Raw genomic sequence first — 24,468 nt, forward strand, 5'->3', positions numbered from 1 at the left:
AAGCTCCTAATTTATCCCTCCGATTCATTTTTAATAATTGCTGTTAGTCAACCATTTGTAAACACAACATTATATTTATCCATTCTTCTACTTGTGACATCTGAGTTGTTCTCTGTTTTTGCCATTACCAGCAGTAAGGTTATGAACATCCTTGCAAATGTCTTCTTATGTGGGAGAGTTTCTCTACAGCAGAGTTTCTCAACCTCGGCACCGCTCACATTTTGGACTGGACAATTCTTTGCTGTGGGGGTATATCCTATGCATTTTAGAATGTTGAGCAGCATCCTTGGCCTCTACTCACTAGATGCCAATAGCATCTCCCCAGTTGTGACAACCAAAAGTGTCTCCTGACAAATGTCCTTTGCACAGTATAATCACAGTTGGTTAAGAACCACTGCTGCAGGTGTAGGTATGCGGAAGTGGAACTGCCAGGTTGTTCTGACTCATTTTTAAGTCTTAAGATATTCTCACTGATAATGGCTCTAGGCAGGATTTTTTTTTCCATTGTAGCTTTCCATTGTAGTCCATTGTAGCTTCTGGTATGAAGTACCTTGGGCTAGACCAGCCTTGTGTCTGTTGTACCCTGAGATGGTAGAGAGAAAATTGAAATTTCAGTTTGAGAATGGGTTGGAGCCTGTTGTATGGATGCCTGTATCCTCAGCTTCCCAACTAGCACTAGACCTCTTTCCTTGAACAGATTTTCTGGAACTGAGCATCTCTCTTTTAAGGTAAAGCAGGTGAAGGAGAGACAGAGCATAGGGGATTTTCATGTTCTGATTTAATGTTTAGAACATAGGGTGCCCTCAGTCAATGTTTTTTTTGAGTTAATCCTTGGTAGGAATGAAGATAGGGGTTAAGAGCAAAGGCAAATGAACTCTCTTATTCCTCTTCTCTTGAATTAAATCACTGAGTTCAACACTACTGTGGGGAAGTGGAGAAGGGCCAGGAACATTTTGGAATGAATCCAAAGTTGAAATGTCACTCTAACCTTCTCTTCTGGTAGGAATCAACAGTAGCCTTCCATGAGGAGCTGCCTTTCCCATTTGCTGCTGGAGTTCACGGTTTTTCCTGCTGGCAGAATCAGGGACATGCCAGCACTGTAAGGGTTAACCTACTGATCCTCTTACTCGTCTTCTCATGGTTGGGGGTGGGGTGAGCAGGGAGGAAAAGGGAGACCTCGATTTTCTCTTAGGGATCTTTAGTCATCTCAAGTCATAGCCCACATGCCTCCTTTCCTGTTGATCCTTCTCACCATAGCTTTGTTTCCTGTTTCCCCTAGTCCCCTTGTAGTTCCCTCTTATTTTCTCATTCCCCATCCCCCATCCGCAACCACTGCCATGGGGCTTGGATTCTGAACTAACAGGGATACATACCCTCCACTGCAGAGCGGGATGAGTGGGTGCTCCGGCGGGGATGTGGTCATTGCCGGCCAGTGAGGGCGAGAGCGCCACAGCCCACTTCTTCCTTGGAGCTGGAGATGAGGGGCTGGGCACCCGTGGAATAGGCATGAGGACAGAAGAGAGTGACAGCGAGCTCCTTGAGGATGAGGAGGATGAAGTGGTAAGACCAGGGAAAACAATGTAACTTGGTTCTGGGACCCCTGTCACAGTTGAGATTCCATAAGATGGAGACACCTCTCCCCATTCTTCCCAAAGGCATAGACTCCCTGTCATAAACAGGCCCTATTCTGATTAAGGGGAAGGGCAGTGGAGATTGGTTAGATTGCCTCTCTTTGAAGCCCCAACCCTTATGCCCTCCTCCTGTTGTCTCATTATTATTGGTTCTCCTACTCTTCTGCCCGAGTACACATTTCCTACTGTGGCAGTAGGAATACCTGCAGGTACCCCAGTCTAGGCCTAAGTTAGGAGATAACCTTAACCCCATAGGTCCAAAGTCCTGGCAAGAAACTCTGTGCCCTAAGGAGAGGAGACAGTGTGTTCCCTGATAGGGGTGGTTTAGGTGGGACGTACCTGACAGCACTTCCTCTCTGTAGCCTCCTGAACCTCAGATCATTGTTGGCATCTGTGCCATGACCAAGAAGTCCAAGTCCAAGCCAATGACCCAAATCCTAGAGCGACTCTGCAGATTTGACTACCTGACTGTTATCATCCTGGGAGAAGATGTGATCCTCAATGAACCTGTGGAAAACTGGCCATCCTGCCACTGCCTCATCTCTTTCCACTCCAAAGGTTGGTGTGTGTGAAGGAAAATGCGAAGGAATGGTGTTGGGAATGCTGGACTGGGAAATGAGGCTCTTACTGTCAAATAGTAAGGAGGCCATCAGCTCTTCCCAACACACTAAGGAACAGTGCAAAGGGGTTTGTTCTCCCTACATCTTGGAGGAGTTGCCAGGGGTAGTTTAAAGCCCATATTTGAACCTCAGGACAGCTCTAAGATTCTTAGGGTCTCTGACAGAATTGGTCTTTGGAAGGACCCTAAAAATAATTTCTGTTTTACTTTTTTCTGATGGATATTCCAGACTTGGGAAGTTGGGCAGGAGGATGAGTGCTGGGTTGGATGGGTGGTGGAGCTCAGTGGCAACTAATAGCTTTAATATGTTTATTTCTCTTGCTGTTTTCTCACTGTCTCTTTCACTTTCTTCCTTTGGTCTCTCTATTTCCTTTCTCCATCCCAGGCTTTCCTCTGGACAAAGCTGTTGCTTACTCCAAGCTTCGAAACCCTTTTCTTATCAATGACCTGGCTATGCAGTATTACATCCAGGATAGGTATAGCTTTCTGTTGACTGGTGGGATGGGTGGCCCTGAGATCATGCCTGTTTAGAGAACCCACTCTGGGAGGGGCAGAGTCAAACAAACATGCTTAATTTTTGTACCATACCCTCTTGAGTTCTGTACATGTGTGTCTCCCAATTCCTGAATGAATGAAATCCCTAGCCTCTCCCCTGGTCACCATCCCCCACCTCTCCCAGCTAATTTATTCGGGGGTGACAGGAGGGAGGTGTACCGGATCCTGCAGGAGGAGGGTATTGATCTGCCTCGATATGCTGTGCTCAACCGTGACCCTGCCCGGCCTGAGGGTGAGTACCTGGCCTTGTCCAGTCCTGCCCTTCTTTCTACGACTTAGCCCAGTCCTCCTTCCTCTAGACGTCTCCTATGTACCACCTGGCTCAGTGAGGCTTTGGTTACCGGATTATGGGTGGAGCTAGAGCCATGGGTCTTTGGACAGAACCTTGGACCTCTTATATAGATATTAATTGCCATATCTATTATTAAGATATGGTCATAGCAATTTGAGGGTTGTAGAGATTACAACTCAGAGAAGTGGGAGTTGGAAGTATTCTTAGGCCCTAGGAATGACCACACGCCTACCTTTCAGAGTGCAACCTGATTGAGGGTGAAGACCAGGTGGAGGTAAATGGAGCCGTCTTTCCCAAGCCCTTTGTGGAGAAGCCAGTGAGTGCAGAGGACCACAATGTTTACATCTACTACCCCAGCTCAGCTGGAGGAGGAAGCCAGCGCCTCTTCCGTAAGGTATGGGAGACATTTGGGCATTTGGGGAGGCAGAGAAGTAGAAGGGCGAGAGTGAGGTTGTGGGGAGGGAAGCTGGAGGATTTGGGGACAAGTTAGAGGCAACTTTTTTTTCCCTTCCTTTTTCTCCTGAAGATTGGCAGCCGGAGCAGCGTTTACTCTCCTGAGAGCAGCGTCCGGAAGACAGGGTCATACATCTATGAGGAGTTTATGCCAACAGATGGCACAGATGTCAAGGTTATGGTGGATACAGGGATTTAAGAGGTTATAAATGTCTGGGTGGGGCGGGGTGCTTGGGAAGCAAGTGGAAGTGTATGGAAGTGGTCGTAGAAAATAAAGTATGAATGTGATTGGCTTTCATATGCAGGTGAACGTAAGAAGTGGGGGAAGTAGGTATTTACATTGTCACTATCAGAGCAAGGGCAAGAGTGACATGGAAAATGGAATACCGTTGGTAAGTTATTTCTTAGTAAGGACTAGGCAATAGTTTTGGAGTCCTGTGGAGAAACCTTCATAATGATACTAAAGGAGAGCTCAGTAAGAAAAATGTCAGTCTCCTTGTTCATAAAACTTGGGGATTTGTTTGTTTTGTTTTTGTTTTTGTTTACTGTGAAACTAGTCTACAGACATAGTGCTCATATTGTCTTCTCATATGCAGGGTGAGCTGTGGGCATACTCAGTGATGCTATGTACCTGCAGGTGTATACAGTGGGACCAGACTATGCCCATGCTGAAGCCAGAAAATCTCCAGCTTTGGATGGGAAGGTCGAAAGAGACAGTGAGGGGAAAGAAATTCGATATCCAGTCATGCTGACTGCCATGGAAAAGCTGGTGGCCAGGAAAGTCTGCGTAGCTTTTAAGGTGGAGGAAGTCCCCTTGGCGGCGAAGGGGAGGGTGTGTGTGCTGGGGGGTGGGGGGGGAGGGATGCAGGAGAGGGGCTGTGGAATGAGGGGGGTGCTGAGAAGGAAGAGTGGCTCTCTTGTTCTCATCTTGCTTTTATCCCCTGCAGCAAACAGTCTGCGGTTTTGACCTCCTTCGTGCCAATGGTCACTCCTTTGTGTGTGATGTCAATGGCTTCAGTTTCGTCAAGAATTCGATGAAATACTACGATGACTGTGCCAAGATTCTGGGGTAAGGGACACTGGTCTGAGCTGGGGAGAATGGGCTTAAAGAAGAGAATTGGAAAGTTTTTACTTTATAGGCATGCCTTGTTTTATTGAGCTTCGCGGATATGCGTTTTTTTTACATATTGAAGGTTTGTGGCAACCTTGTGTAGAGCAAGTCTGTTGGCGCCATTTTTCCAACAGCATTTGCTTACTTCGTGTCTCTGTGTGACATTTTGGTAATTCTCACAATATTTCAAACTTTTTCACTATCATATTTGTCATAGTGATCTGTGATCAGTGATCTTTGATGTTACTATTGCAAAAAGATTACAACTTGCTGAAGGCTCAGATGATGGTTAGCATTTTTTATTTAGTAAATTTATTTTATTTTTTTTTATTTTTGGGTGTGTTGGGTCTTTGTTGCTGCGCGCAGGCTTTCTCTAGTTGCGGCGAGTAGGGGCTACTCTTCATTGTGGTGTACAGGCTTCTCACTGTGGTGGCTTCTCTTGCTTCAGAGCACCGTCTCTAGGCACGTGGGATTCAGTAGCTGTGACACGCAGGCTCAGTCGTTGTGGTTCACAGGCTCTAGAGCACAGGCTCAGTAGTTGTGGCGCATGGGCTTAGTTGCTCCACAATATGTGTGATCTTCCCAGGCCAGGGATCGAACCCGTGTCCCCTGCATTGGCAGGTAGATTCTTAACCACTGTGCCACCAGGGAATCCCGATGGTTAGCATTTTTTAGCAATAAATTATTTTTTAACTAAGATATGTACATATTTTTAGACCTAATGCTATTGCACACTTAATATACTACAGTATACTGTAAACATAACTTTCATATGCAGTGCGAAACTAAAAAACTCATGTGACTCACTGTACTGCGGTACTCACTTTATTGTGGTGGTCTGGAACTGAACTCACAATATCTCCGAGGTATGCCTGTATTTTAAATATTGTAAAAATGGTTTAAAAGTGAAAAAGGTGAGAATGCCCTGGCGGTCCAGTGGCTGGGACTCCGAGCTTCCCCTGCAGGGGGCACGGGTTCAATCCTTGGTCGGGGAACTAAGATCCTACAAGCCATACAGTGCAGCCAAAAAATAAAAAAGAATATAGGGCTTCCCTGGTGGAGCAGTGGTTAAGAATCCACCTGCCAATGCAGGGGACACGGGTTTGATCCCTGGTCTGGAAGATCCCACATGCCACAGAGCACCTAAGGCTGAGCGCCACAACTACTGAGCCTGTGCTCTAGAGCCCACGAGCCACAACTACTGAAGCCTCAGTGCCTAGAGCCCATGCTCTGCAACAAGAGAAGCCACTGCAATGAAAACCCACGTACTGCAAGAAAGAGTAGCCCCCACTCACCGCAGCTAGAGAAAGCCCGCATGCAACAACGAAGACCCAATGCAGCCAAAAATAAAATAAATTAAAAAAAAAAAGAATATAGTTAAAGCCCCTACATACCCCTTACTAATTATATTCCCTTCCCTCCCACCCCCCAGAGGTAACCAGTCCTTTATTTGGTCATTCCCATTTATATATTCATATTTTTATTACATATATGGGGTGGCTTTTGCATGTTTTTAGATTTTATATTAATGTATTTTTCAACTACTTGTTAGTTTTTGTGAGCTTCATTCATATATGTAGTTCTGGTTCATTCATTTTCACATGGCTTCTTTGCATTTCTCCTTCTAGGAACACCATAATGCGGGAGCTTGCCCCGCAGTTCCAGATCCCATGGTCCATCCCCACAGAAGCTGAGGACATTCCCATTGTCCCTACCACATCTGGCACTATGTGAGCAAAAGTAAAAGTTAAAAATCTGGAGTAACCTACTTAAGGCATCTGTGTCAGACCAGTGGTTACTTCCTGACCCTGTGCCATCTGACTGGTGGAGCCTACCCTTATTCCTAATCTCAGATAGTTTTTCCTCTGTTCTTTGACCCGTTGGGTAGGATGAAATGGGCGGTGGTGTGGGGTGGGATTGGGGAGAGGCTCTAACAACATTCCCTATCTTAGGATGGAACTTCGTTGCGTCATTGCAATTATCCGTCACGGGGATCGTACCCCCAAGCAGAAGATGAAGATGGAAGTGACACACCCAAGGTGGGAAGAGTATCCTAATCTAGACAAATAGGTTTTTGTGAGGGAAATGGGGAGGGGTACCTCCCAGAGGCTCTTGTCTGTCTCAGCCCATACTGAAGCTTCTCCTTATTTCTTCAGGTTTTTTAGTCTATTTGAAAAACATGGTGGCTACAAGACAGGGAAATTAAAACTGAAGCGGCCCGAGCAGCTACAGGTAAGGTGATAAATCTGGCTGGGAGGAGCAGTGCTACGGAAAGATAGAGGGTATGGGATTGGGGGCCTCAGTGAGAGACCAGGATGAAAGCCTAACCAGCCAGGACTTGGCCTCCTGCACAGATACCCTGTTGTTTCCTCCAGGAGGTGCTGGACATCACAAGGCTGCTATTGGCTGAACTGGAAAAAGAACCAGGTGGTGAGATTGAGGAGAAGACTGGGAAACTGGAACAGCTGAAATCTGTGCTGGAGATGTGAGAAAGGGAATAGGAAAGGGGGGCCACTAGCAGTGAGAATTGGGTGCTGGGGTAGAAAGTAAACTGTGAGTTTATCCTGCAGGTATGGTCACTTCTCAGGCATCAACCGGAAGGTGCAGTTAACTTACTACCCTCATGGAGTAAAAGCTTCTAATGAGGGGCAAGGTAAGATGTAATACCCCCTTCCCATTACCACTCACATCTTTTATTCTTGAACCCTTAGATGACCTCTATCCCAAATTACCTTTCCGGGCTCCTCAGAAGACCTAACATTTAGATGTCCCCACTATTTTCCTTAGATCTAGACCTGTTCACTGCCCCTTATTCCTGCAGATCCACAGGGGGAGGCTCTGGCCCCATCCCTATTGCTGGTACTGAAGTGGGGTGGAGAACTGACCCCTGCTGGCCGTGTTCAGGCTGAGGAGCTGGGGCGAGCTTTCCGCTGCATGTACCCTGGAGGACAGGGTGAGTGTTTTGTACATACCTAGCAGGGCTGAAATAAGATGATTAGAGAATAAGTTGGGGAAACAAGGGACAGAGACAATAGGGAAGTTAAAGGGGAAATGAGCATTCTTGGGTATTTATAGCCGTCCATTCCTGGTTTTCCCCTTTGCCCCCAGGTGACTATGCTGGCTTCCCTGGGTGTGGGCTGCTTCGCCTCCATAGCACCTTCCGCCATGATCTCAAGATTTATGCCTCTGATGAGGGCCGTGTCCAGATGACTGCTGCAGCCTTTGCTAAGGTGCACACTACAGTTCTCCCACAGTTCCAGCTTCCATTAGGTAGAGAAGCAGAGTTTGGAGAGCTAGTTGGAAATTTCAGAGTGTTTGTGTGCCAACTCAGAGAAGTTTCTGCTTGTGTCTGACTGCATTCTTTTTTTTTTTTAATTGGGGTATAGTTGCTTTACAATGTTGTGTTAGTTTCTACCGTACAGCAAAGTGAATCAGCTGTATGTACTGACTGCATTCTATACTTCTGAGAATAACAAGTGGGGTGGGCCCCTTGACCTATACCCCAACTCCCAAGCCAGCTCTCATTTGATCTCTGGGACCATCGAGGCCTGGGGGAACTAGACTGGAAGGAAAACTAATAGATTTTGTGCTTCCCCTCCAGGGCCTTCTAGCTCTAGAAGGGGAGCTGACACCCATTTTGGTACAAATGGTGAAGAGTGCCAACATGAATGGGCTCTTGGACAGTGATGGTGATTCCCTGAGCAGCTGCCAGCACCGGGTGAAGGCTCGGCTGCACCACATTTTGCAGCAGGATGCACCCTTTGCCCCTGAGGATTATGATCAGGTCAGGCTCTCCTAGACTTTGTGCCCAACACAACCCAATCCCCAAATCCTAGAATTCTAAATAATAGTGATCAGTAATGGTACTTACTATGTGCCAGGCACTGTTTTATGTGCTCTCCATGTATTGTATCATTTAATCCTTACCCTCTGAGATAAGTATGGGTCCACAATCTGTCATCCACAGTTTTGGAAATGAAAAAGATTTTTATAACTTTGCCACCAAGATTCGTTTGACAGCAAAACCCGACATGGTAAGACTCTTTCTAATTCCCATTTATCCCATCTAGTGTAAATAGTCATACATTTTGCTACAGAAATAGAAAAGTGTTTGCTTATGTCCTAGGCCCTGCTGGAGGTATTATCTAACATGTGGCATATGCACCGTATTAACTTCTTAAAGTCCCAAAAATTCTTAATTCCAAAACACAGCTGATCCCAAGGATTTTGAATGAAAGGATGTTTCAGTTTATCTGTTGCTGTATAAAAAACTACCCCAAAACTCAGTAACTTAAAGACAAAAACCATTTTATCACCTTACAGCTCTAGGCTCAACTAGTCTTGCTTAGGGTCTTCCCTAAAATTGCCCAGCTGCTGTCCAGATGTTGGGGCTGGAACCATCTGGAGGCTCAACTGGGATGCTAGGATGGCTGGGCTCTCTCCCTCCTCGTGATGTCCCTGTCCCTGTAGTCTCAGAGCCTCTCCTCTCCATGTGTTTTTCCCATGTGGTTTTTCTAGCAGACCAGGGATCAAATCCATGCCCCCGGCAGTGGAAGCATGAAGTCCTAACCACTGGACCATCAGGGAATTCCCCAGATGGATTTCTTAAATAGTAGCTTAGGACTCCCCCATAGCAGAAACTTTCAAGCTTTTTTAAAGTGTAGGCCCAGAATTAGCACAGTATAACTTTGTTATTTTTTGTTGGTTAAGCAGTCACAGGGCCAGCCCAGATTCAAGGGAAGGGGAATGTGACAAAGAATTAATGGCCATCTTTAATCCACTGTAAGAACTGTGGACCGGTACTACTTCCCCCCCCCACCCCCACCCTTTACAGATGAGGAAGCCTAGGCTCAGAAGAATTTAAGCAGCCTTTCCAAGGTCACCCAAGGAATCTAACTAGAGAGCCCAGGCTGTTAGCCACTACAATATACTGCCTCACAGTATTAATCACAGTGGATGCCACTACCCAAGCCATCCTTTTTCCTTTTTCCTTTTTCCTATGTATCCATGCCATGATTGACTGGGGATCATGTGCCAGACAATGATTTTCTACCATCCTCCTACTCACAGCTCCTCATTTCATAACTGCTGTGTAACCATTTTTGATAGATTCTTAAATAAGCAAAGTAGCTGAGCACGTTGACTAGAGAATGGCATTTTCTGTGTTCTTCTCTGAGCAGGCCTTGATAAAGGGGCAGGACCTTGCTGCCTTATTTTCCAATCCATCGCTCAACGTCAAATCCAAAAAAGCTAAGGTATCTTTCCTTTTTCCTTGCTTCCTTTTGCCAGCAAGAATGGAACTTGTGAGGACCGAGGTAGAATGAGTACATTCAACTTGCAATCTCCTTTCCCCCTCCCCATTCTTCATTGACTGTGACCATCCTAAATGCTTGAGTTGGAACTTAGTTCTGAGACAGCACCTCTACTCTAGATTCAAGCAAGCATCTTGTTTAGAGGAATAAGGTAGTTATGTCTATTACCCACTCATGAAAACATTCTGTGGGGATTTTGGTTGAATCTGTATTCCTCAGCATTTTCCATGCTTACTTTAGAACCCCCAAGAAAAGAACCTAGATCTATTTTATTTCCTCGGACTCCAAGACTTTTAAGATGACCCATTCTTAGATGACTGTGTGCTAGAGCAGTCCCCTCATCTGAACTGCTAGTGTTCCCAGAAGCCTAAGAATGCTCGTTGGGGGCTTCCCTGGTGGCGCAGTGGTTGAGAGTCCGCCTGCCAATGCAGGGGACACGGGTTCGTGCCCCGGTCCGGGAAGATCCCACATGCCGCGGAGTGGCTGGGCCCGTGAGCCATGGCCATTGAGCCTGCGCGTCTGGAGCCTGTGCTCCACAATGGGAGAGGCCACGACAGTGAGAGGCCCTCGTACCGCAAAAAAAAAAATAAAAAAGAAGAAGAAAAAAGAATGCTCGTTGGGGTGAGCCAACAGACAGAGCTTATTTGCAGGCAGTCTCTCTAATAAGCTCACAGCAATCTAGGCAACTGGCACTGAACCTGTCTTGCTTTTCATCTTTCTATTCTCCACAGCTGGCTCCCACTGGAAGCACTTCCCTACTCAACTCCATGGCTATAATCCATAATCCTGTGAAGGTCTGTGATCAGGTATTTGCCCTGATTGAAAACCTCACTCACCAGATCCAGGAACGGATGCAGGACCCCAAGTCTGTAGGTGAGTTTGAATACTACTATCTTCCTTTCAAGATTTTGGGTACGGATGGGTTCCTCAGGCAATCCTGTGTCCTCTCCTAAGTGTCTGAGACACGTCATCCTCATCTCTCTGGTTTTACTTCAGATTTGCTAGGGTCTTTTGTTAGAGGTGAAGCCTTTAGCTCTGTCTGACTGTCTGCTTTCCTTCCAGACCTGCAGCTTTACCACAGCGAGACACTAGAGCTAATGCTACAGCGTTGGAGCAAGCTGGAGCGTGACTTTCGACAGAAGAGTGGGCGCTATGATATAAGTAAGATCCCTGACATCTATGACTGTGTCAAGTATGACGTGCAGCACAACGGGAGTCTGGGACTTGAAGGCACAGCGGAGTTGCTCCGTCTCTCTAAGGCACTGGCTGATGTGGTCATTCCCCAGGTGCGTCTCACATAAGGGATGGAGCCTGGGGCTGGGGGCACTGCGGAAGGAAGGAGAGAAAAGGCAGGAAGGAGGGGCGGTGTGGGAACCAGGGGAAGGAAACTTAGAGAAGGAATTCGTTGTTACAATTAGAGCTACAATCCTGGCTCTGAGGAAGCCCAAGAGGCTAACTGAGGAAAAACCTGGAGAGGGGGAATGTGGTGATTTTGGAAGAAGCCCTAGACCTGAGGTGAAGACAAGCATGCTCTTGGACCTGGGAGTATGAGGCAAGAGGAAAACAAGATTCACTGAGGTGCTTATTCCTGGCCTGTGGCCCCTAGGAGTACGGCATCAGTCGGGAGGAGAAGCTGGAAATTGCTGTGGGCTTCTGTCTTCCACTGTTGCGGAAGATACTACTTGACCTCCAGAGAACCCACGAGGATGAGTCTGTCAACAAGCTGCACCCCCTGTGAGGGAGGGCTGGGTGGGGTGCTGGATGGAGGGAGGGGCATGTCAGGGAGCTCTTGGGGGAACCCAGGCTGGGACAGCTTGGGGAACCAAGAACGGAAGGGGTCCTGGGGTGGAAAAGAGAGAGAAGTCTTTGAGGCGGGAGGAGGGAGTTTGTGGAGGGCTGAGAAGAGGACTGGCTGACAGTGTGAGTGACTTAGCTGCTGTCTCAGGTACTCCCGAGGAGTGCTCTCCCCAGGCCGCCATGTTCGAACACGTCTCTACTTCACCAGTGAAAGCCACGTCCACTCCCTACTCAGTGTCTTCCGTTATGGGGGACTTCTTGATGTAAGGATCCTTTTCCCTTCAGCCTATTAACATCTTTTCCCAGCGTTCTTTTACCCTCCTCCTCATGCTTCTTTTTTACTTCAAGCTTCCTCTGTTCTCCTCGTCTCCCTGCCCATTCACTGACTCCCTCGTCCTTGGGCATTAGCTTACCTCTTCTTGTGTTCGGTAGGAGACCAAGGATGCACAGTGGCAGCGAGCTTTGGCTTATCTTAGTGCCATCTCAGAGCTCAACTACATGACCCAGATTGTCATCATGCTTTATGAAGACAACACACGGGTGAGGAGCTAACGGTGGGGTGAGGAGAGGGCCCCTTCTTTCTTCTCCATCCCCTTTTAGGGAAAAACTTTCTTATGCTTAGATTCTGTAGAATCCAGTTAGGTGTGGTACCTAGGTGCAGCATGATAGAGAACATCCAGGAGGTTCCTCCTGGAACAGAAAACATGTTTTGGGTTGGTGTTGAGCCAGAGAGATACCAGAGAACATAGCTCTGGCATTAGGGAGGGTATGGAATTTGAACAATGTTACAATGAGTCTTTTTCTCTCAAACATTGTTACACATATACCTTCTTCATCTGGCTCCACAGAGATATCTTTAAATGTGCTGCTGTATGCACCGTAGCAAAGCTGAATTCCTGTGGGAGATGGATAGGGAGGGGGACAGTTGTAGAACTGGAAGTTGGCAAGTCCTGTGGAGGTTGAGAGTATGAGGATCCCGTAACACTAGACTGTAGTTAAAGGGAGCTATTACTGTAGAGGGGTGTAAGACACTGAAACCTCAGCCCTGGGAGGATGTGTCCTCTTGAGTTCCTCTCTGTTGTGCCTGCCTGGTCTTCCACCACCATGTACAGCTTCTCCAACTGCCCTTTCATCTGGTGATGCCCTAAAGGATCCCTTATCAGAGGAGCGGTTCCACGTGGAGCTGCACTTCAGCCCTGGAGTGAAAGGTGTGGAGGAAGAAGGCAGTGCCCCACCTGGCTGTGGATTCCGTCCAGCCTCTTCTGAGGTGGGTCAGAGTTCTAGGATTTGGGACTGGAGGATTTAGGAACCAAGTGATGGGAAACTCGGAAACAGTACAGGGAGGTTAAAAGGATTGGGGAGAATTGGATTAGGAGGCTGGAGACCATTAACACCTCTCCTGTCTCCTGTCTATGCCTGTTGTTGGGTAGAATGAGGAGATGAAAACAGACCAAGGCAGCATGGAGGACCTGTGCCCGGGAAAGGCATCAGATGAGCCAGACGGAGCATTGCAGACCTCACCCCAGCCCTCTGAGGGCCCTGGCCTCCCAAAGAGATCACCCCTCATTCGTAACCGCAAAGCCGGCTCCATGGAGGTAATGGGAGGGGCTTGGGAGAAAGAAGTGGTGGAAGTGCTCATAGGACAATGTCCATGAATCTCTGAATCCCCTCAGTGGGATTCTTAGGACCTTAAACAGAGTCTTCCGGCCCCTGATGGATATGTTTTACTTAATCTCTCTTTCACAGCTGGTCTCGCAGGAAAGCTCCTTTAAGCTGGTTGCTACTTCTGAGGTTAAAGAGATGCCAGTGAGGGGTGCCTGAGAGATAAGGACTTTTAGAGATGAGATTGAGGAGGAGGCCTCTGGATGAATTTGAGAAGGCAGTTCTTTAAAAGGAAATATAGTAGAAAAGCATGTACTCTGGGCTAAAATCCCAGTCTGATAATCAGACACTGTGTGATCTTGGACAGGTACCTTCTCCAAGCCTAAATTTTTTTCATCTGTGAAATATAAGTAATACTCACCATATAGATGCTTAGTAAACAGTAACAATGATAACAATATAGTTGATATTGAAGGCCAGGCCCCCTCCATCTCTTTGTTGTCTTGGGTAAATATTAAAGCTCAGATTGTAGTAAATATCACTTTACTAAAAATGGCACTTTAATTTAACCTCTTTAGGGTTATCTATACTCTCATCCCAGAAAGGGAATAAAATCTCGAGGTCTATCTGTCTCCCCTTTGTTCTGATGAGGTTTATCAGTCTGGGCCTGGGTTCTCCTAGTCCTGGTTCTATTTCTCTAGCCTAGAGGAAAGGACTGTTGTAAATCTCACATTGTGTCCTGGAGTAAAAACCAAAGTTTTGGTCTTTTCCTGGAGAGATCCTTTCCCTCTTTGGCCCAATGACACTCTTTTTTTTTTTTTTTTTTTTTTTTCTTTTTGCGGTATGCGGGCCTCTCACTGTTGTGGCCTCTCCCGTTGCGGAGCACAGGCTCCGGACGCGCAGGCCCAGAGGCCATGGCTCACGGGCCCAGCCGCTCCGCGGCATATGGGATCCTCCCAGACCGGGGCACGAACCCGTATCCCCTGCATCGGCAGGCGGACTCTCAACCACTGCGCCACCAGGGAGGCCCCTAATGACACTCTTTTTGACCCCATGATTTATCCCTGTCTCAGGGACCATGACTGTCTATTTTGGGTCCTGCTTTGACAGATGAATCCGTTCACTTGGCTTGGTGCCTGCTCTCTGTCTTAAAGGAATTGGTCTTTCCATTTTGAAATATCTCAGAAGAATCTATAACTAGCTTACATAGGTTCAGACAAAGGATTATGGTTCAGATTTTGGAGAATGCTGAGAAGACAAACTGCAGTCTCTCTTCTAGACTCATCCTTTTCTTCCTGATTATTTTAAGATGGACTTGAGGTCATGAATACTCAGAGTTTCCTTAGGTGGGGTATGCATCGTATTTTCTTTGAGGTGTAAGTTAACTTAGTATCCATAGTACATTAGTACACTGCAGACTCATGTGAATAGATCAAATGGACAGAATGACATATGATCTTCCATTAATAAACTGCTCCTCCACATCCAGTGTCTTCCCCATTCACATCGTCTGCCAGTCTCTGGCACTATTATGTTGGACCCCCATTTTTCTTCTGATTTAAGCAGTCAAGAGACAGGCAAAGCAGAGCTCTCAGTGTATCATCTCTCAGACTTGATGAAATTGACTTCTTTCAGGCCTATAGGAAGCTTTCTGTTGTAATCAGATTTCTTCCTCTCAGTTACTAGTGCTGTTTATACCATGGCTACCCAGGATGATGGTTGCCCAAGATATGCTCCTCAGCTTTTCAAGAAAATCTTCTCTCTGCTCTTTGGTCATACAACCTTTTAATATTAATATTTCCTCTCCGTGTTCTATAAGTACAGGCATTGGTAGTCTTATTCTTATCCACTACGACCCTTCTTTCCATCCCTTCTTCTCCTCTTGTCATCTTATTATATTTTTGGACTGGTTTAGAATACAAAATCTGTGACCTTCAGAGCAGCTGTGCCCTAGGCAATCATCCTCTCCAGCCTTACAACTGCCTCTGCCCAATGGGCCCAGGGCTTTGGGGAGCCTGGGGGTGTAAGGAGCCGTGACCGGCTTTCCACCCGGTCTGATTGCAGGTCATGAACATGCAGTGCACGGGGAACCTGGACCTGATCCCCTTGCGGGGACGGCGCCGCCGGAGGTCAGGGGACCTCCCCCGGCCTTCCCCAGCCATCGGCCTACAGCCCCGGGCTGTGTCCACCACTCACCTGGCATCCTGCACACAGGTGTCCCTCCATACTTCATCTTCCCTTATTGCCTCTGTCTTTGCCTTTTGGGATTTAGGGACTCAGAACACTGTTGAGGGGTGTGTGTGTGTGTGTGTGTGTGTGTGTGTGTGTGGTGTGGGTTGTGTGATTGAGCCCTTGTGGGCTTTTCAGAAATCCATTTCATGTCTCCAGGAGTGGAGGGGAGGGCTTTCGGCTCAGATAAGAAACTGAGTATGGCTGCCGTAGCCACAGCTGTCCCATGGAAAGAAGAGAGCGTAGCCAGACTTCTTATTGTGGCTGAGCTATTGTGATTTGCTTTCTGAGTTCTGTGGAGGGATATAAAAGATTAAGGTACCCTGCCCTGCTAAGCACTGAGAATGGTTGAATAATGATTTCTCAGATTTGGGATTAGAGGGCTGTAGGGACAGGCATCTTGGAAATAGAAGTGCTTTCTAGTATAGGATTCCCTGGACAGTTTCCTCTGTAAAGTATACTCTTAGACTTTGCATTCTTCTTCCTCATAAAAATCCTTAAACTTCCTGACATTGCTTGGTTTTGTAGGGGCAGGAATTCAGGACCTGGGTTTTAGACTTCTCAGTTGAGGTGGCAAAACGGTAATTAACATAGAGTCCTTTTTCTCCAGGTGCTTTCTGAGACTTCATCCTCCAGGCCTAGTGGCTACCGACTCTTTTCATCTTCACGGCCACCAACGGAGATGAAGCAGAGCGGCCTAGGTATGGTTTTCCAGCATCTCTCATCTGTTGTTGGGAAGGGGTGTCTGTCTGTTCTTTAGAGTTTTATTGTGGGGAACCTTAGTCATGGGAGTTGGGGTCATCTAGTCAGTGGAACTGTTGGGTGGGGCTAGGGAGGATGAATTGGGAGAAGCCACATGTAGGTGTGAACTTTGATCCCAGATGATCGTTTGTATTCCAAGAAGGCATCTGTCTTTTGGTTTACTACACAACCCCCATTTCTCTGGCTGAAGGGCATTTTTCTGGCTTCCCCTCTTATTCCTTATCTGTCCCTTCAGTCTAGCCCAGACATTTAGGGTCCATGGAGACTCTGACTCTTCAGAGTTTTCAGAGACAAAGCTATAAATAGAGGCACTTGTGAGACGCTCCCTTCCCTCAATAACGGGTCATATTCACATTTGGAGAACTTGTGCCATGTCTTCCTTTCAGACCTGTGTTTATTACATCCTTGCTTTGGCCCCTCCTACCTCCATGCCCTCCCCTTCATCCTCTCTTAATCCTGTAATTCTTCCTCCTTCCTTCCTGAAAATTGAGGGACAAATCTGAGACTGGTGTAGTGGCAGAGGCTTCTCTCAGGACTTTGAGGGAATGTCTCTTGATTTTTTTGATTCCTGGAGAGGGGTGGAGAACATCATTCAACCTTTCCTAAGAACACAGACTGCAGGAAGGACCAAGCCTCAGAGGGTATTGTATTCTTTGGGAGTGGGGAGGGGTCCTTGGGAGGGACTATCTTTGAACACAGCATCTGTGAGCCATTAACCAGAACTGGCAGGTAGAGACAGTGGTGTGGGGTCTAGACTGGGTCCCCTGGCTCTTTCTATCTTGTCCTATTATTCTCTCCATTTAGCTCCTTTCATTTTTCTGTTACCTTTCTCCTTGGCACCCAATTTCTTGGCCCTACAACAGTCAGCATTTGGACCAGAAATGGGAAGAAAGGTTTTTAGTAATTTTCCAGGCTAATTTTATGGGAGTAGATTGCCTTCTAGATCCCTAAAATGAGGTAGATGGTTTGGTGCATGAAAAATAAATGACAAATGTCTAGATCTGTGAATATGGACTTTTTTCCCAGAAACCCCAGAAGAGAATAGGTTTCAGGTAGGTGGGAAAGAGGATAGGTGTGTCTGGCCCAGTTAAGGAGGAGTGCTGTCAAGAACAGGGCAGAGGCATGAGTCTGGTTGACAGATGGTGGTGGTAAGGTAAAGACTACCCCCTGAGATGATCCAAGACTGGACACGGCAGGATTGGTGGGACTATGCCAGAAAATTATTTCGTGGAGGAAGTAAATGTAGAACAAAGCTTGAGGGTGGGCTGGGATACAGCCAGCTAGTTCCAGCTTCTCTGAAAAAAGCAGACATATTTAGCAACCCTTATTTCTCTCTGGAACTCTATTCTTGAGCTTGTTTCAACGTGAAAGGTAGGAGAAATTGCTGCGCAGAGGAGTGGTCCTTAATTCCAGGGTGGAAATTATCAGCCATCTGAACTTCTTTTTTTTTTTTTTTTTTTTGAACTTGTTGATTTATGTGGTGACCCTGAAATGCTGGGACCCCTGAAACCATATCCCCTCTTTGTGGGCTCAAAGGAAACTGATGTCTCCACTCTGTCCATTTCCCCTATGAATGTTAAGTTCCCAAGTCAAACCCAGGGTCTTGGCTAAGATGGATTTGGAAGTAGAGGAGAAAATTCCACAAACTGGAGTGTTAATCTTGTTTCCTCCTGCCCATTCTCTCCTTGTGGGCTATAGTAGGAGATGGGACCATGGGAGTCCCAACCCTACTGTCGATCAGATACTTGGGACAGTGACTAGCTTGATTTATTTGCTTCTGGGATTTTTCAAGTTTTATTTACTCCACTTACTGTCAAGAGTTCTCTTTGCTTTCTTTGAACTTATGTGTGTGGGCATCTGGCTTTGAGCACAGAACTTACAAGACAATAAACTTTCGAGAGTAGAAAAAACATCTTTTTCGCTGTTTTCTGCTCACGAGGTTCTCCTGAGTAGGGTGTTCAGCTGTTAGTAGGCATGTTCTGCATATAATCACCGGACCCTTCACATGCCTTTCAATTTGTGTCCATTTTCACTTCAGAAACAATGCTCTGTTTCTTCTTGATGAAAAAAATTACTATTTCTTTTCTAACTGAACACAGTTGATCCTGAGTCAGGAGACCTGGATTCTAGTCCAGCTTAACTCCTAACAAACTGTATGACCTTGAACAAATGAGATCCCTTTTGAATGTCAGTTTCTTCATCTCTAAAATAAGAAGGTTGAACTGGATGATCTTTGAATCCATTCCAGCTTCAAAAACTCAGTGAGTCTCATACTTTCTTGGGAAAGGTAAAAAGGCCTAAGGGAAAATAGAAGGGAGGGAATGTTGGATGAAAAACTTAGGAGGAATTGGAACTTATGAGAACTTTGAATTTGAGTTCAGTACTCTAAACTTAGTCTCTAGTTTCAGTCAAGGTTTCTTTCCTTTTAAACAAATAAGGGACTCGATTTCTGGGTTCTTCAAACCCTATATCCAGCATAAGGAGCACTGAATTAAATCTAGGGAGATCTAGAGGAATCTATCTATTCTTTGAGCATTCCTGAGAGCCACCTAGAGAGCATAGTTCATCCCTTTCAGTAGCTTTGAGTCCCCTAATATGACTAACCCTGTATTTGTAGTGGCCTCTTGTATCTGCCAAGTAGACTTTCAGGAGCATCCTCACTTTGCTTGCCCAGTGTGGCTGTGGACAGTAGTGAAAGCTGTGTGTGGCTATGTGAAGTGGCCACGTGGTGGTGGCTCTGAATGGTTATGTGTGTGTGTCCTGACGTTGTCATGTGAAATTGTGTGTACTTCTGTGTGGTAATTGCAGCTTTGCGTGGCTACTAATGCACTCCCGGCCTTGCAGGCTCACAGTGCACGGGGCTGTTCAGCACCACAGTGCTGGGCGGCTCCTCCAGCGCCCCGAATCTTCAGGACTACGCCCGCAGCCAAGGCAAAAAGCTACCACCTGCCAGTCTGAAGCACCGAGATGGTATGTGGGTGGGTTTTGGGGGGCAACTCTTTTCTTCATTTGTCCGCCAGCAAGGACACAGCTCAAGAACAATTCACGCTTAAGATGGCGCTGACACTAGCCTTATGACAAGTTTTCTGCATCAGTTATAGAGGGGAGAAGCAACCAAGACCCCATCCACCCCTCCATTTGCATTCCCTCTCGCCATACAAATACTACTTATTTATGCTTATCCCTTCATAATCAGCCACATACAGCCCTGCTACATCAATTTACTCCACCTTTGTATTCTTTCCTGGATTCTGGCCTGTAGGGGTAGGGACCAAGGAGGAGGATCCACGGTCAGGAAGAATGCAGTGGAGCCTCAATTAAAATCTAGGAAATCAGGGATGGGGAAGTTGTTCAGCCAAGGCAGGAAAAATGATATGGAAAGAGACTGGGGGAAGTGATGAAAGTTTCTACAAAGATTTTATTTCTTTGTAAATGACCAGAAAGAGGACGTGGTGGTGAGATTAGGGTTGTTTGTGGGGCCGTATTATGGTAGAGATGACACATGGATTCCTGAGAGGAGATTATCCAAAGGAAAAGATTGAAATGTGGTAGTAAGGAATCTAAGGGGCGGGGGTGGGAGCAGGTCGTATACTAACTGTAAAGAACAGAGTGTATTGTGAGCAAATTCCAGAGCAGAGGGTGGGGACAGCGGTGGGTATAATCCCCGTGATGTCTTTTCTCCCCAGAGCTCTTGTTTGTCCCGGCCGTAAAACGATTTTCTGTGTCGTTTGCAAAGCATCCGACTAACGGTACGTTTGCTTCTGACTCAACGTCATTCCTCCTCACCATGTCACCTCCAGACACTTAACCTCTGAGTTCTGACACTGACTTTCCCTCTCCCTCCACTGTGTTGACACCCTGCTGTCTCTGAACCATTCACTTATTGTCGCTCTTGGGATATATCACTTGTTGTGACAGACCTTAGCCTTGGCTGCAGCCTGGCTGCCCGATTCCTGGGGCAACTCAAGGTCTTATTTCCATGGTCACCATCATCACCATTGTGTCACTTTTTTCAGCATCATCACCGAAACATGAATTAAACCTCTTCCTTTCCCATCACATGACTGCCAGGCTTTGTACAAACATGATAATGGTTCCCCTTCTTAGAAAGAGCGTAGTATTACCTATATCATCCCCATTTCTTCTGTCTATTTGTTTCCCCAACTCATCAGCTTATGTAATTTTGATCTTCCTGTTTTTTCACCAGCTCTTTTGTTGGAGTGGATGACTAGTTTGCTTCCCTTTTGGAGCAGTGCTGCAGTTCCCAGTTCCCAAGCCTACCCATAAATGCATTAGTCTTGAGTATATTGTTTTCCATCTCCATATTCCTATCTCCTACCATTGTGTGTATTTTGTGTGGCTCTTGTGCGCCTGACATCTGCTTTACGTCACTACTAACCTAGGGTCTGGGCCTAGAAAACAGGAGTCCAGATTGGTTTGGGATACAAGAAAGAACAAAAGGAGTAGGAGGTGGTAGGTAAAGGAAAAAGAATTGTGTCTTGAGGGTTTCCATGTGGTTTCCATGTAGCCCCAGCCTACTTATGGCACTGCAGTCTCCAGGAAGGGGAAGTGAAGAGTTGAGGTGTCTACTGGAGATTCTGGGGGAGCTTAGGAATAAATAATATTTCAAGAATACTGAAGAACAGGGTCTGCCCACACTAAGGTGGGAGAGTTTAGAGATCTGCGTAAACCCAAAACTGAAGGGCTGTGGTCTCTTTGTAGGGTATGGCAGAGGAACCCAGGACTTACTCCTTGCTTTAGCCTTTATATCCTTAGTTTCTCTCTGCATTGTATCTTGTCTTCAAGGTAAATCCAGTTTTGTTAGATACGATTTTCTTCTGTTCAAGAGCTAAGATTCTGAGGGAGGTAAAATTAGCTTGGCTTTCCTGGCTGAAAAAACTCTAGGTGCTGATCACCTGCTCCTTAGACAGTGGCAGCTGCTAGATTTTAGCCCAGTCAGGCCATACATCTCCACTAGGCACTGGTGAAATCTCCCTATGTTGACTAGCTTATACTTGCTCAGTTTATACCCCTACCCGCCACCTGCACTCTTGTTTGTGCCTGTGACAGGAGCTTCCCATTCAGAGTGGCGTGACTGTGCCTGCACGGTTAGCTTCAAGCTCTTCTGGCCTTCGTGCCACAGTCATCTCCAGAGTAGACCCTCAGGCACCAATCCCAACAGTACAGCCTGGGATTTGGACTTAGGAGACTTATTACTTAGGGAACAGAAGATGGTACTAGGAACTTGGGCCCCTGACATGAGAGCTAAATCACAACTCTCCTAACTCTTAGGCTCTGTGAGAAAAGATCCAAATTCCTAAAACAGATCCTCAAACCTATATATCTCTAGTTCCCTGAAGGCTTGGTTAGCAGCCTCACCAGTAAAGAAGAATTAATTCTACCAAAAGGGGGAGAGGAAGAAAGACCTGGACAATTATAGTGCAAGAGAGTAAATTCAAGATCTCCTCCAGCACCCTGCACACAACCTCAGGGCTCTGCTGGCCTTTGTTCTTCTTGTACTTGAGCCTGGAGGCTAAAGTGCCTGAGAAGCCGGAATCTGGGATCTAGGAGAAAAAGATTTGGAGCTATTATGTCTCTTGCTGAAGATTATCTAGATTTAATTTGGCCCTCAGGACAATATGAGGGCTCTACCCCATGGCCACATGTTACTGGACTGACCCAGCAATTACAGAGTGGATGCTCTGTCTGCAATTGCTTGCAACAGATTAGTCACAACAATGTGCCAGCCTACTGTCCATCACCACCATCTCTTTGCCTTGATGTGGGGCTTTGAAATAGCAGCTGGAAGAACTGGACCTGGCTTTGGAAAGGAGGCAAGGCAGTGCTACTTCCTTGCTTTGATGGGAGAACACCCCTCAGCCCATCCCTCCCTCTGCTCCTGATAAGCTTCTGTCCCATCCTGTGACTACAACAAGTATATAAGTATGGCCCATTAGTAAACTGCATGCTGAACTTACCAAGGTGAACTACTATAGTGGGAAAGAGACTGTGTCTCTCCCTCATCCAGAATGTCAGAGTGTACCCACCAGATTTGCCAAGCTCATTCTCTGCTAGGGACCCATACAACTGTGGGACCATTGGTACAGAAATCTCTCTTGACATCCAGACTAAGGTCTCTGGAAACATAGTCTCATGGGATCACCCTGTGGAGCCCATTCTGGTCTGGGAGTTCTGAGCAGTCATCCTCAGCTACCTTGATCCTACTTTCTCTGTACCATATTCCTGTTATCAGTTAAGACCCCGTACCTTTTCCCCAAGATCTTTTTCCTACTGTTCCTCTTAAACCCCCTTCCACATGCCTTTCACTGCCTTCAACCATTTGCAGCTGAATCGCATATATCCACAAAGTTTGCCAACCAGCTAAGATAGTAAGTAGTTTCGTATTAAAGCTTTTCCACTCATCTAGCTGAACAAAGTGCAGTTAAACTCACCAGCAGTGGGAAGAAAATATAAAATTATCTCTTTTGGCTTCTATAATTGGTACAATGTCCCCCAAGACTTGTGCAAACGTTTTTGAAAAAGTCTATGTATTTGAACAAGAATGAAGGATGATTAATCAATATTGGCATTTTCACATATTGATTCCGTTTTTTACATGCTGTTTTAAAGGACACCTGGTTTCCCGCTAATCTACGTCAGTTCCCTAACACAAGCCTTGTCTGTGGCTATCTTAGAGTCTGGTCCAGGGAGCCCAGCCTGAGTCCTTAGGAGCTTTTTTAGCTTCAGACTGTATCTTGATAACCTGTACCACTCTTGACCCTCTTCTCTGAGTGACTTCAAATCTTTTCATGTCTATCCCAACCTCAAAAATACATTCGTTTGAGAAACAAGCCCTAACTAGGGTTTGCCCAAGAATGACTGGGGACACTGGAGTCCCTAGCTACAGAACTGCCAGGTCACCCCATCCAGAACGATGTGACTGCTGTCTGCAAGCACTGACTGAATTGTGCACAACGAGAAAGGAGAGGGCCTGCTGTATGATGAGGTCTCACATGCCCCTTCTTCTAGACTCACTTCTTGTAGACTTCTTTTAGCATGATGCCAATACTCTTCTCCCCTGCAAGAGATGTCCTGTGGCTCTGACCATCTCTGCTTCTCTCTTAGCTCACCTTGGAGCTGAGTGGCCCCACCTCCCAGGAATGCTTATGTCATCCAGTACCCTCCTCATTGTCTCTCCCTCTTCTCTTTCTTTATCTTTGTGCTTCCTGCCGTGGTTCCCCCACCCCCTCCAAGAGCTGCTGGATGACCAGCACCCTGTGGTCCGGTTGCTGCGCAGTTTTTCCTCTGACTGCACAGGGGGCTGGCCAGTCTCCTTGGATGCCACGCTGGCGCATCACCTGCACCAGTGCTCCTACCACCTGCGCCTCTTCCGGAACTGGCTGCACTCAGGCCAGGATGATCCTGAGTGCCTCTACGGTACCCCCTGCCACTAAGCTGGCTGCTGCCACTACCCTGGCTGGGACTGACTGCTTTGCTTCTTGCACTTTTGGCAGGAGAGCCCACCTATTCCTTTCTCCTATTTACTCTAAGGTTATGTGACTTGCATTTAGTCGCTTGGATGGGATTGGGGCCAGACTGCCTGGTAGCTGTAGTGCTGGCTGCTCCTCCCCTTCCAGTTCTCCTTCCTCACTGCCTCCTAATATTACCTATTCCCAGTGCTATTCGGTACAGGAGTAGTCTCTGGCCCTGGAATCTATTCTTATCTCTATGACCCTCTACTACCGCCATCTTCAAATCCAAATGTTTTTCTAACTGTTCTGAGAAGCTGGGGACTGTACCTCTCCTGCCCTCCTGCCACTAGAGTACAGGGGGAAATTGAGGCACAGAGGTCTCAATTGAATCCTTGAAGAAAACAAGGGCCGAAGGTTAGAAGATGGTCAGGTATAATCCTTTCGAGTTATATAGGTTTTAATCATTGTCAGACAGGAGGCTGTGTCTTGAATAGATATTGCTGTCCTGCCTACCTTTAATCCATTTAAGGAGATATAAAGGAAGCATAGGAAATATTGGGGACTAAAAAAGTGGTTGAGATGTATGCTTCTTGATCCTCTAATGGGGGCGTATTTTTTTTCATCAACAGGCCC

General features: G+C 46.6%; 1 protein-coding gene across 14 annotated transcripts in view; it reads left to right on the top strand.

The window, feature by feature from the left end:
* The window catches only part of PPIP5K1 (diphosphoinositol pentakisphosphate kinase 1), a 50,147-nt gene that overhangs the window by 2,819 nt on the left and 22,860 nt on the right, over window positions 1–24,468 (top strand). Inside the window, exons 2-29 of one of the 14 annotated variants that reach the window (XM_081226828.1) lie at window positions 1,004–1,099; window positions 1,386–1,560; window positions 1,994–2,189; window positions 2,636–2,726; window positions 2,952–3,037; window positions 3,337–3,491; window positions 3,624–3,725; window positions 4,188–4,349; window positions 4,498–4,619; window positions 6,290–6,391; window positions 6,614–6,700; window positions 6,818–6,893; window positions 7,037–7,146; window positions 7,232–7,314; window positions 7,483–7,614; window positions 7,770–7,891; window positions 8,263–8,445; window positions 10,705–10,846; window positions 11,036–11,259; window positions 11,580–11,707; window positions 11,919–12,033; window positions 12,203–12,310; window positions 12,921–13,037; window positions 13,201–13,365; window positions 15,437–15,586; window positions 16,212–16,302; window positions 19,208–19,333; window positions 20,050–20,112. In XM_081226828.1, the coding sequence (XP_081082954.1) occupies window positions 1,414–1,560; window positions 1,994–2,189; window positions 2,636–2,726; window positions 2,952–3,037; window positions 3,337–3,491; window positions 3,624–3,725; window positions 4,188–4,349; window positions 4,498–4,619; window positions 6,290–6,391; window positions 6,614–6,700; window positions 6,818–6,893; window positions 7,037–7,146; window positions 7,232–7,314; window positions 7,483–7,614; window positions 7,770–7,891; window positions 8,263–8,445; window positions 10,705–10,846; window positions 11,036–11,259; window positions 11,580–11,707; window positions 11,919–12,033; window positions 12,203–12,310; window positions 12,921–13,037; window positions 13,201–13,365; window positions 15,437–15,586; window positions 16,212–16,302; window positions 19,208–19,333; window positions 20,050–20,112 (3,385 nt within the window). In that variant the 5' untranslated portion in view covers window positions 1,004–1,099; window positions 1,386–1,413. Of the gene's footprint in view, window positions 1–1,003; window positions 1,100–1,385; window positions 1,561–1,993; window positions 2,190–2,635; window positions 2,727–2,951; window positions 3,038–3,336; window positions 3,492–3,623; window positions 3,726–4,146; window positions 4,350–4,497; window positions 4,620–6,289; window positions 6,392–6,613; window positions 6,701–6,817; window positions 6,894–7,036; window positions 7,147–7,231; window positions 7,315–7,482; window positions 7,615–7,769; window positions 7,892–8,262; window positions 8,446–10,704; window positions 10,847–11,035; window positions 11,260–11,579; window positions 11,708–11,918; window positions 12,034–12,202; window positions 12,311–12,920; window positions 13,038–13,200; window positions 13,366–15,436; window positions 15,587–16,211; window positions 16,303–19,207; window positions 19,334–20,049; window positions 20,113–24,468 lie in introns of those variants that run through there. The other 13 variants (XM_081226835.1, XM_081226834.1, XM_081226836.1 and 10 more) reach the window with 13 other exon arrangements.

Source organism: Mesoplodon bidens (assembly GCF_964165515.1).
Source record: "Mesoplodon bidens genome assembly, chromosome: 3".
NCBI classification, from domain to species: Eukaryota; Metazoa; Chordata; class Mammalia; order Artiodactyla; family Ziphiidae; genus Mesoplodon; species Mesoplodon bidens.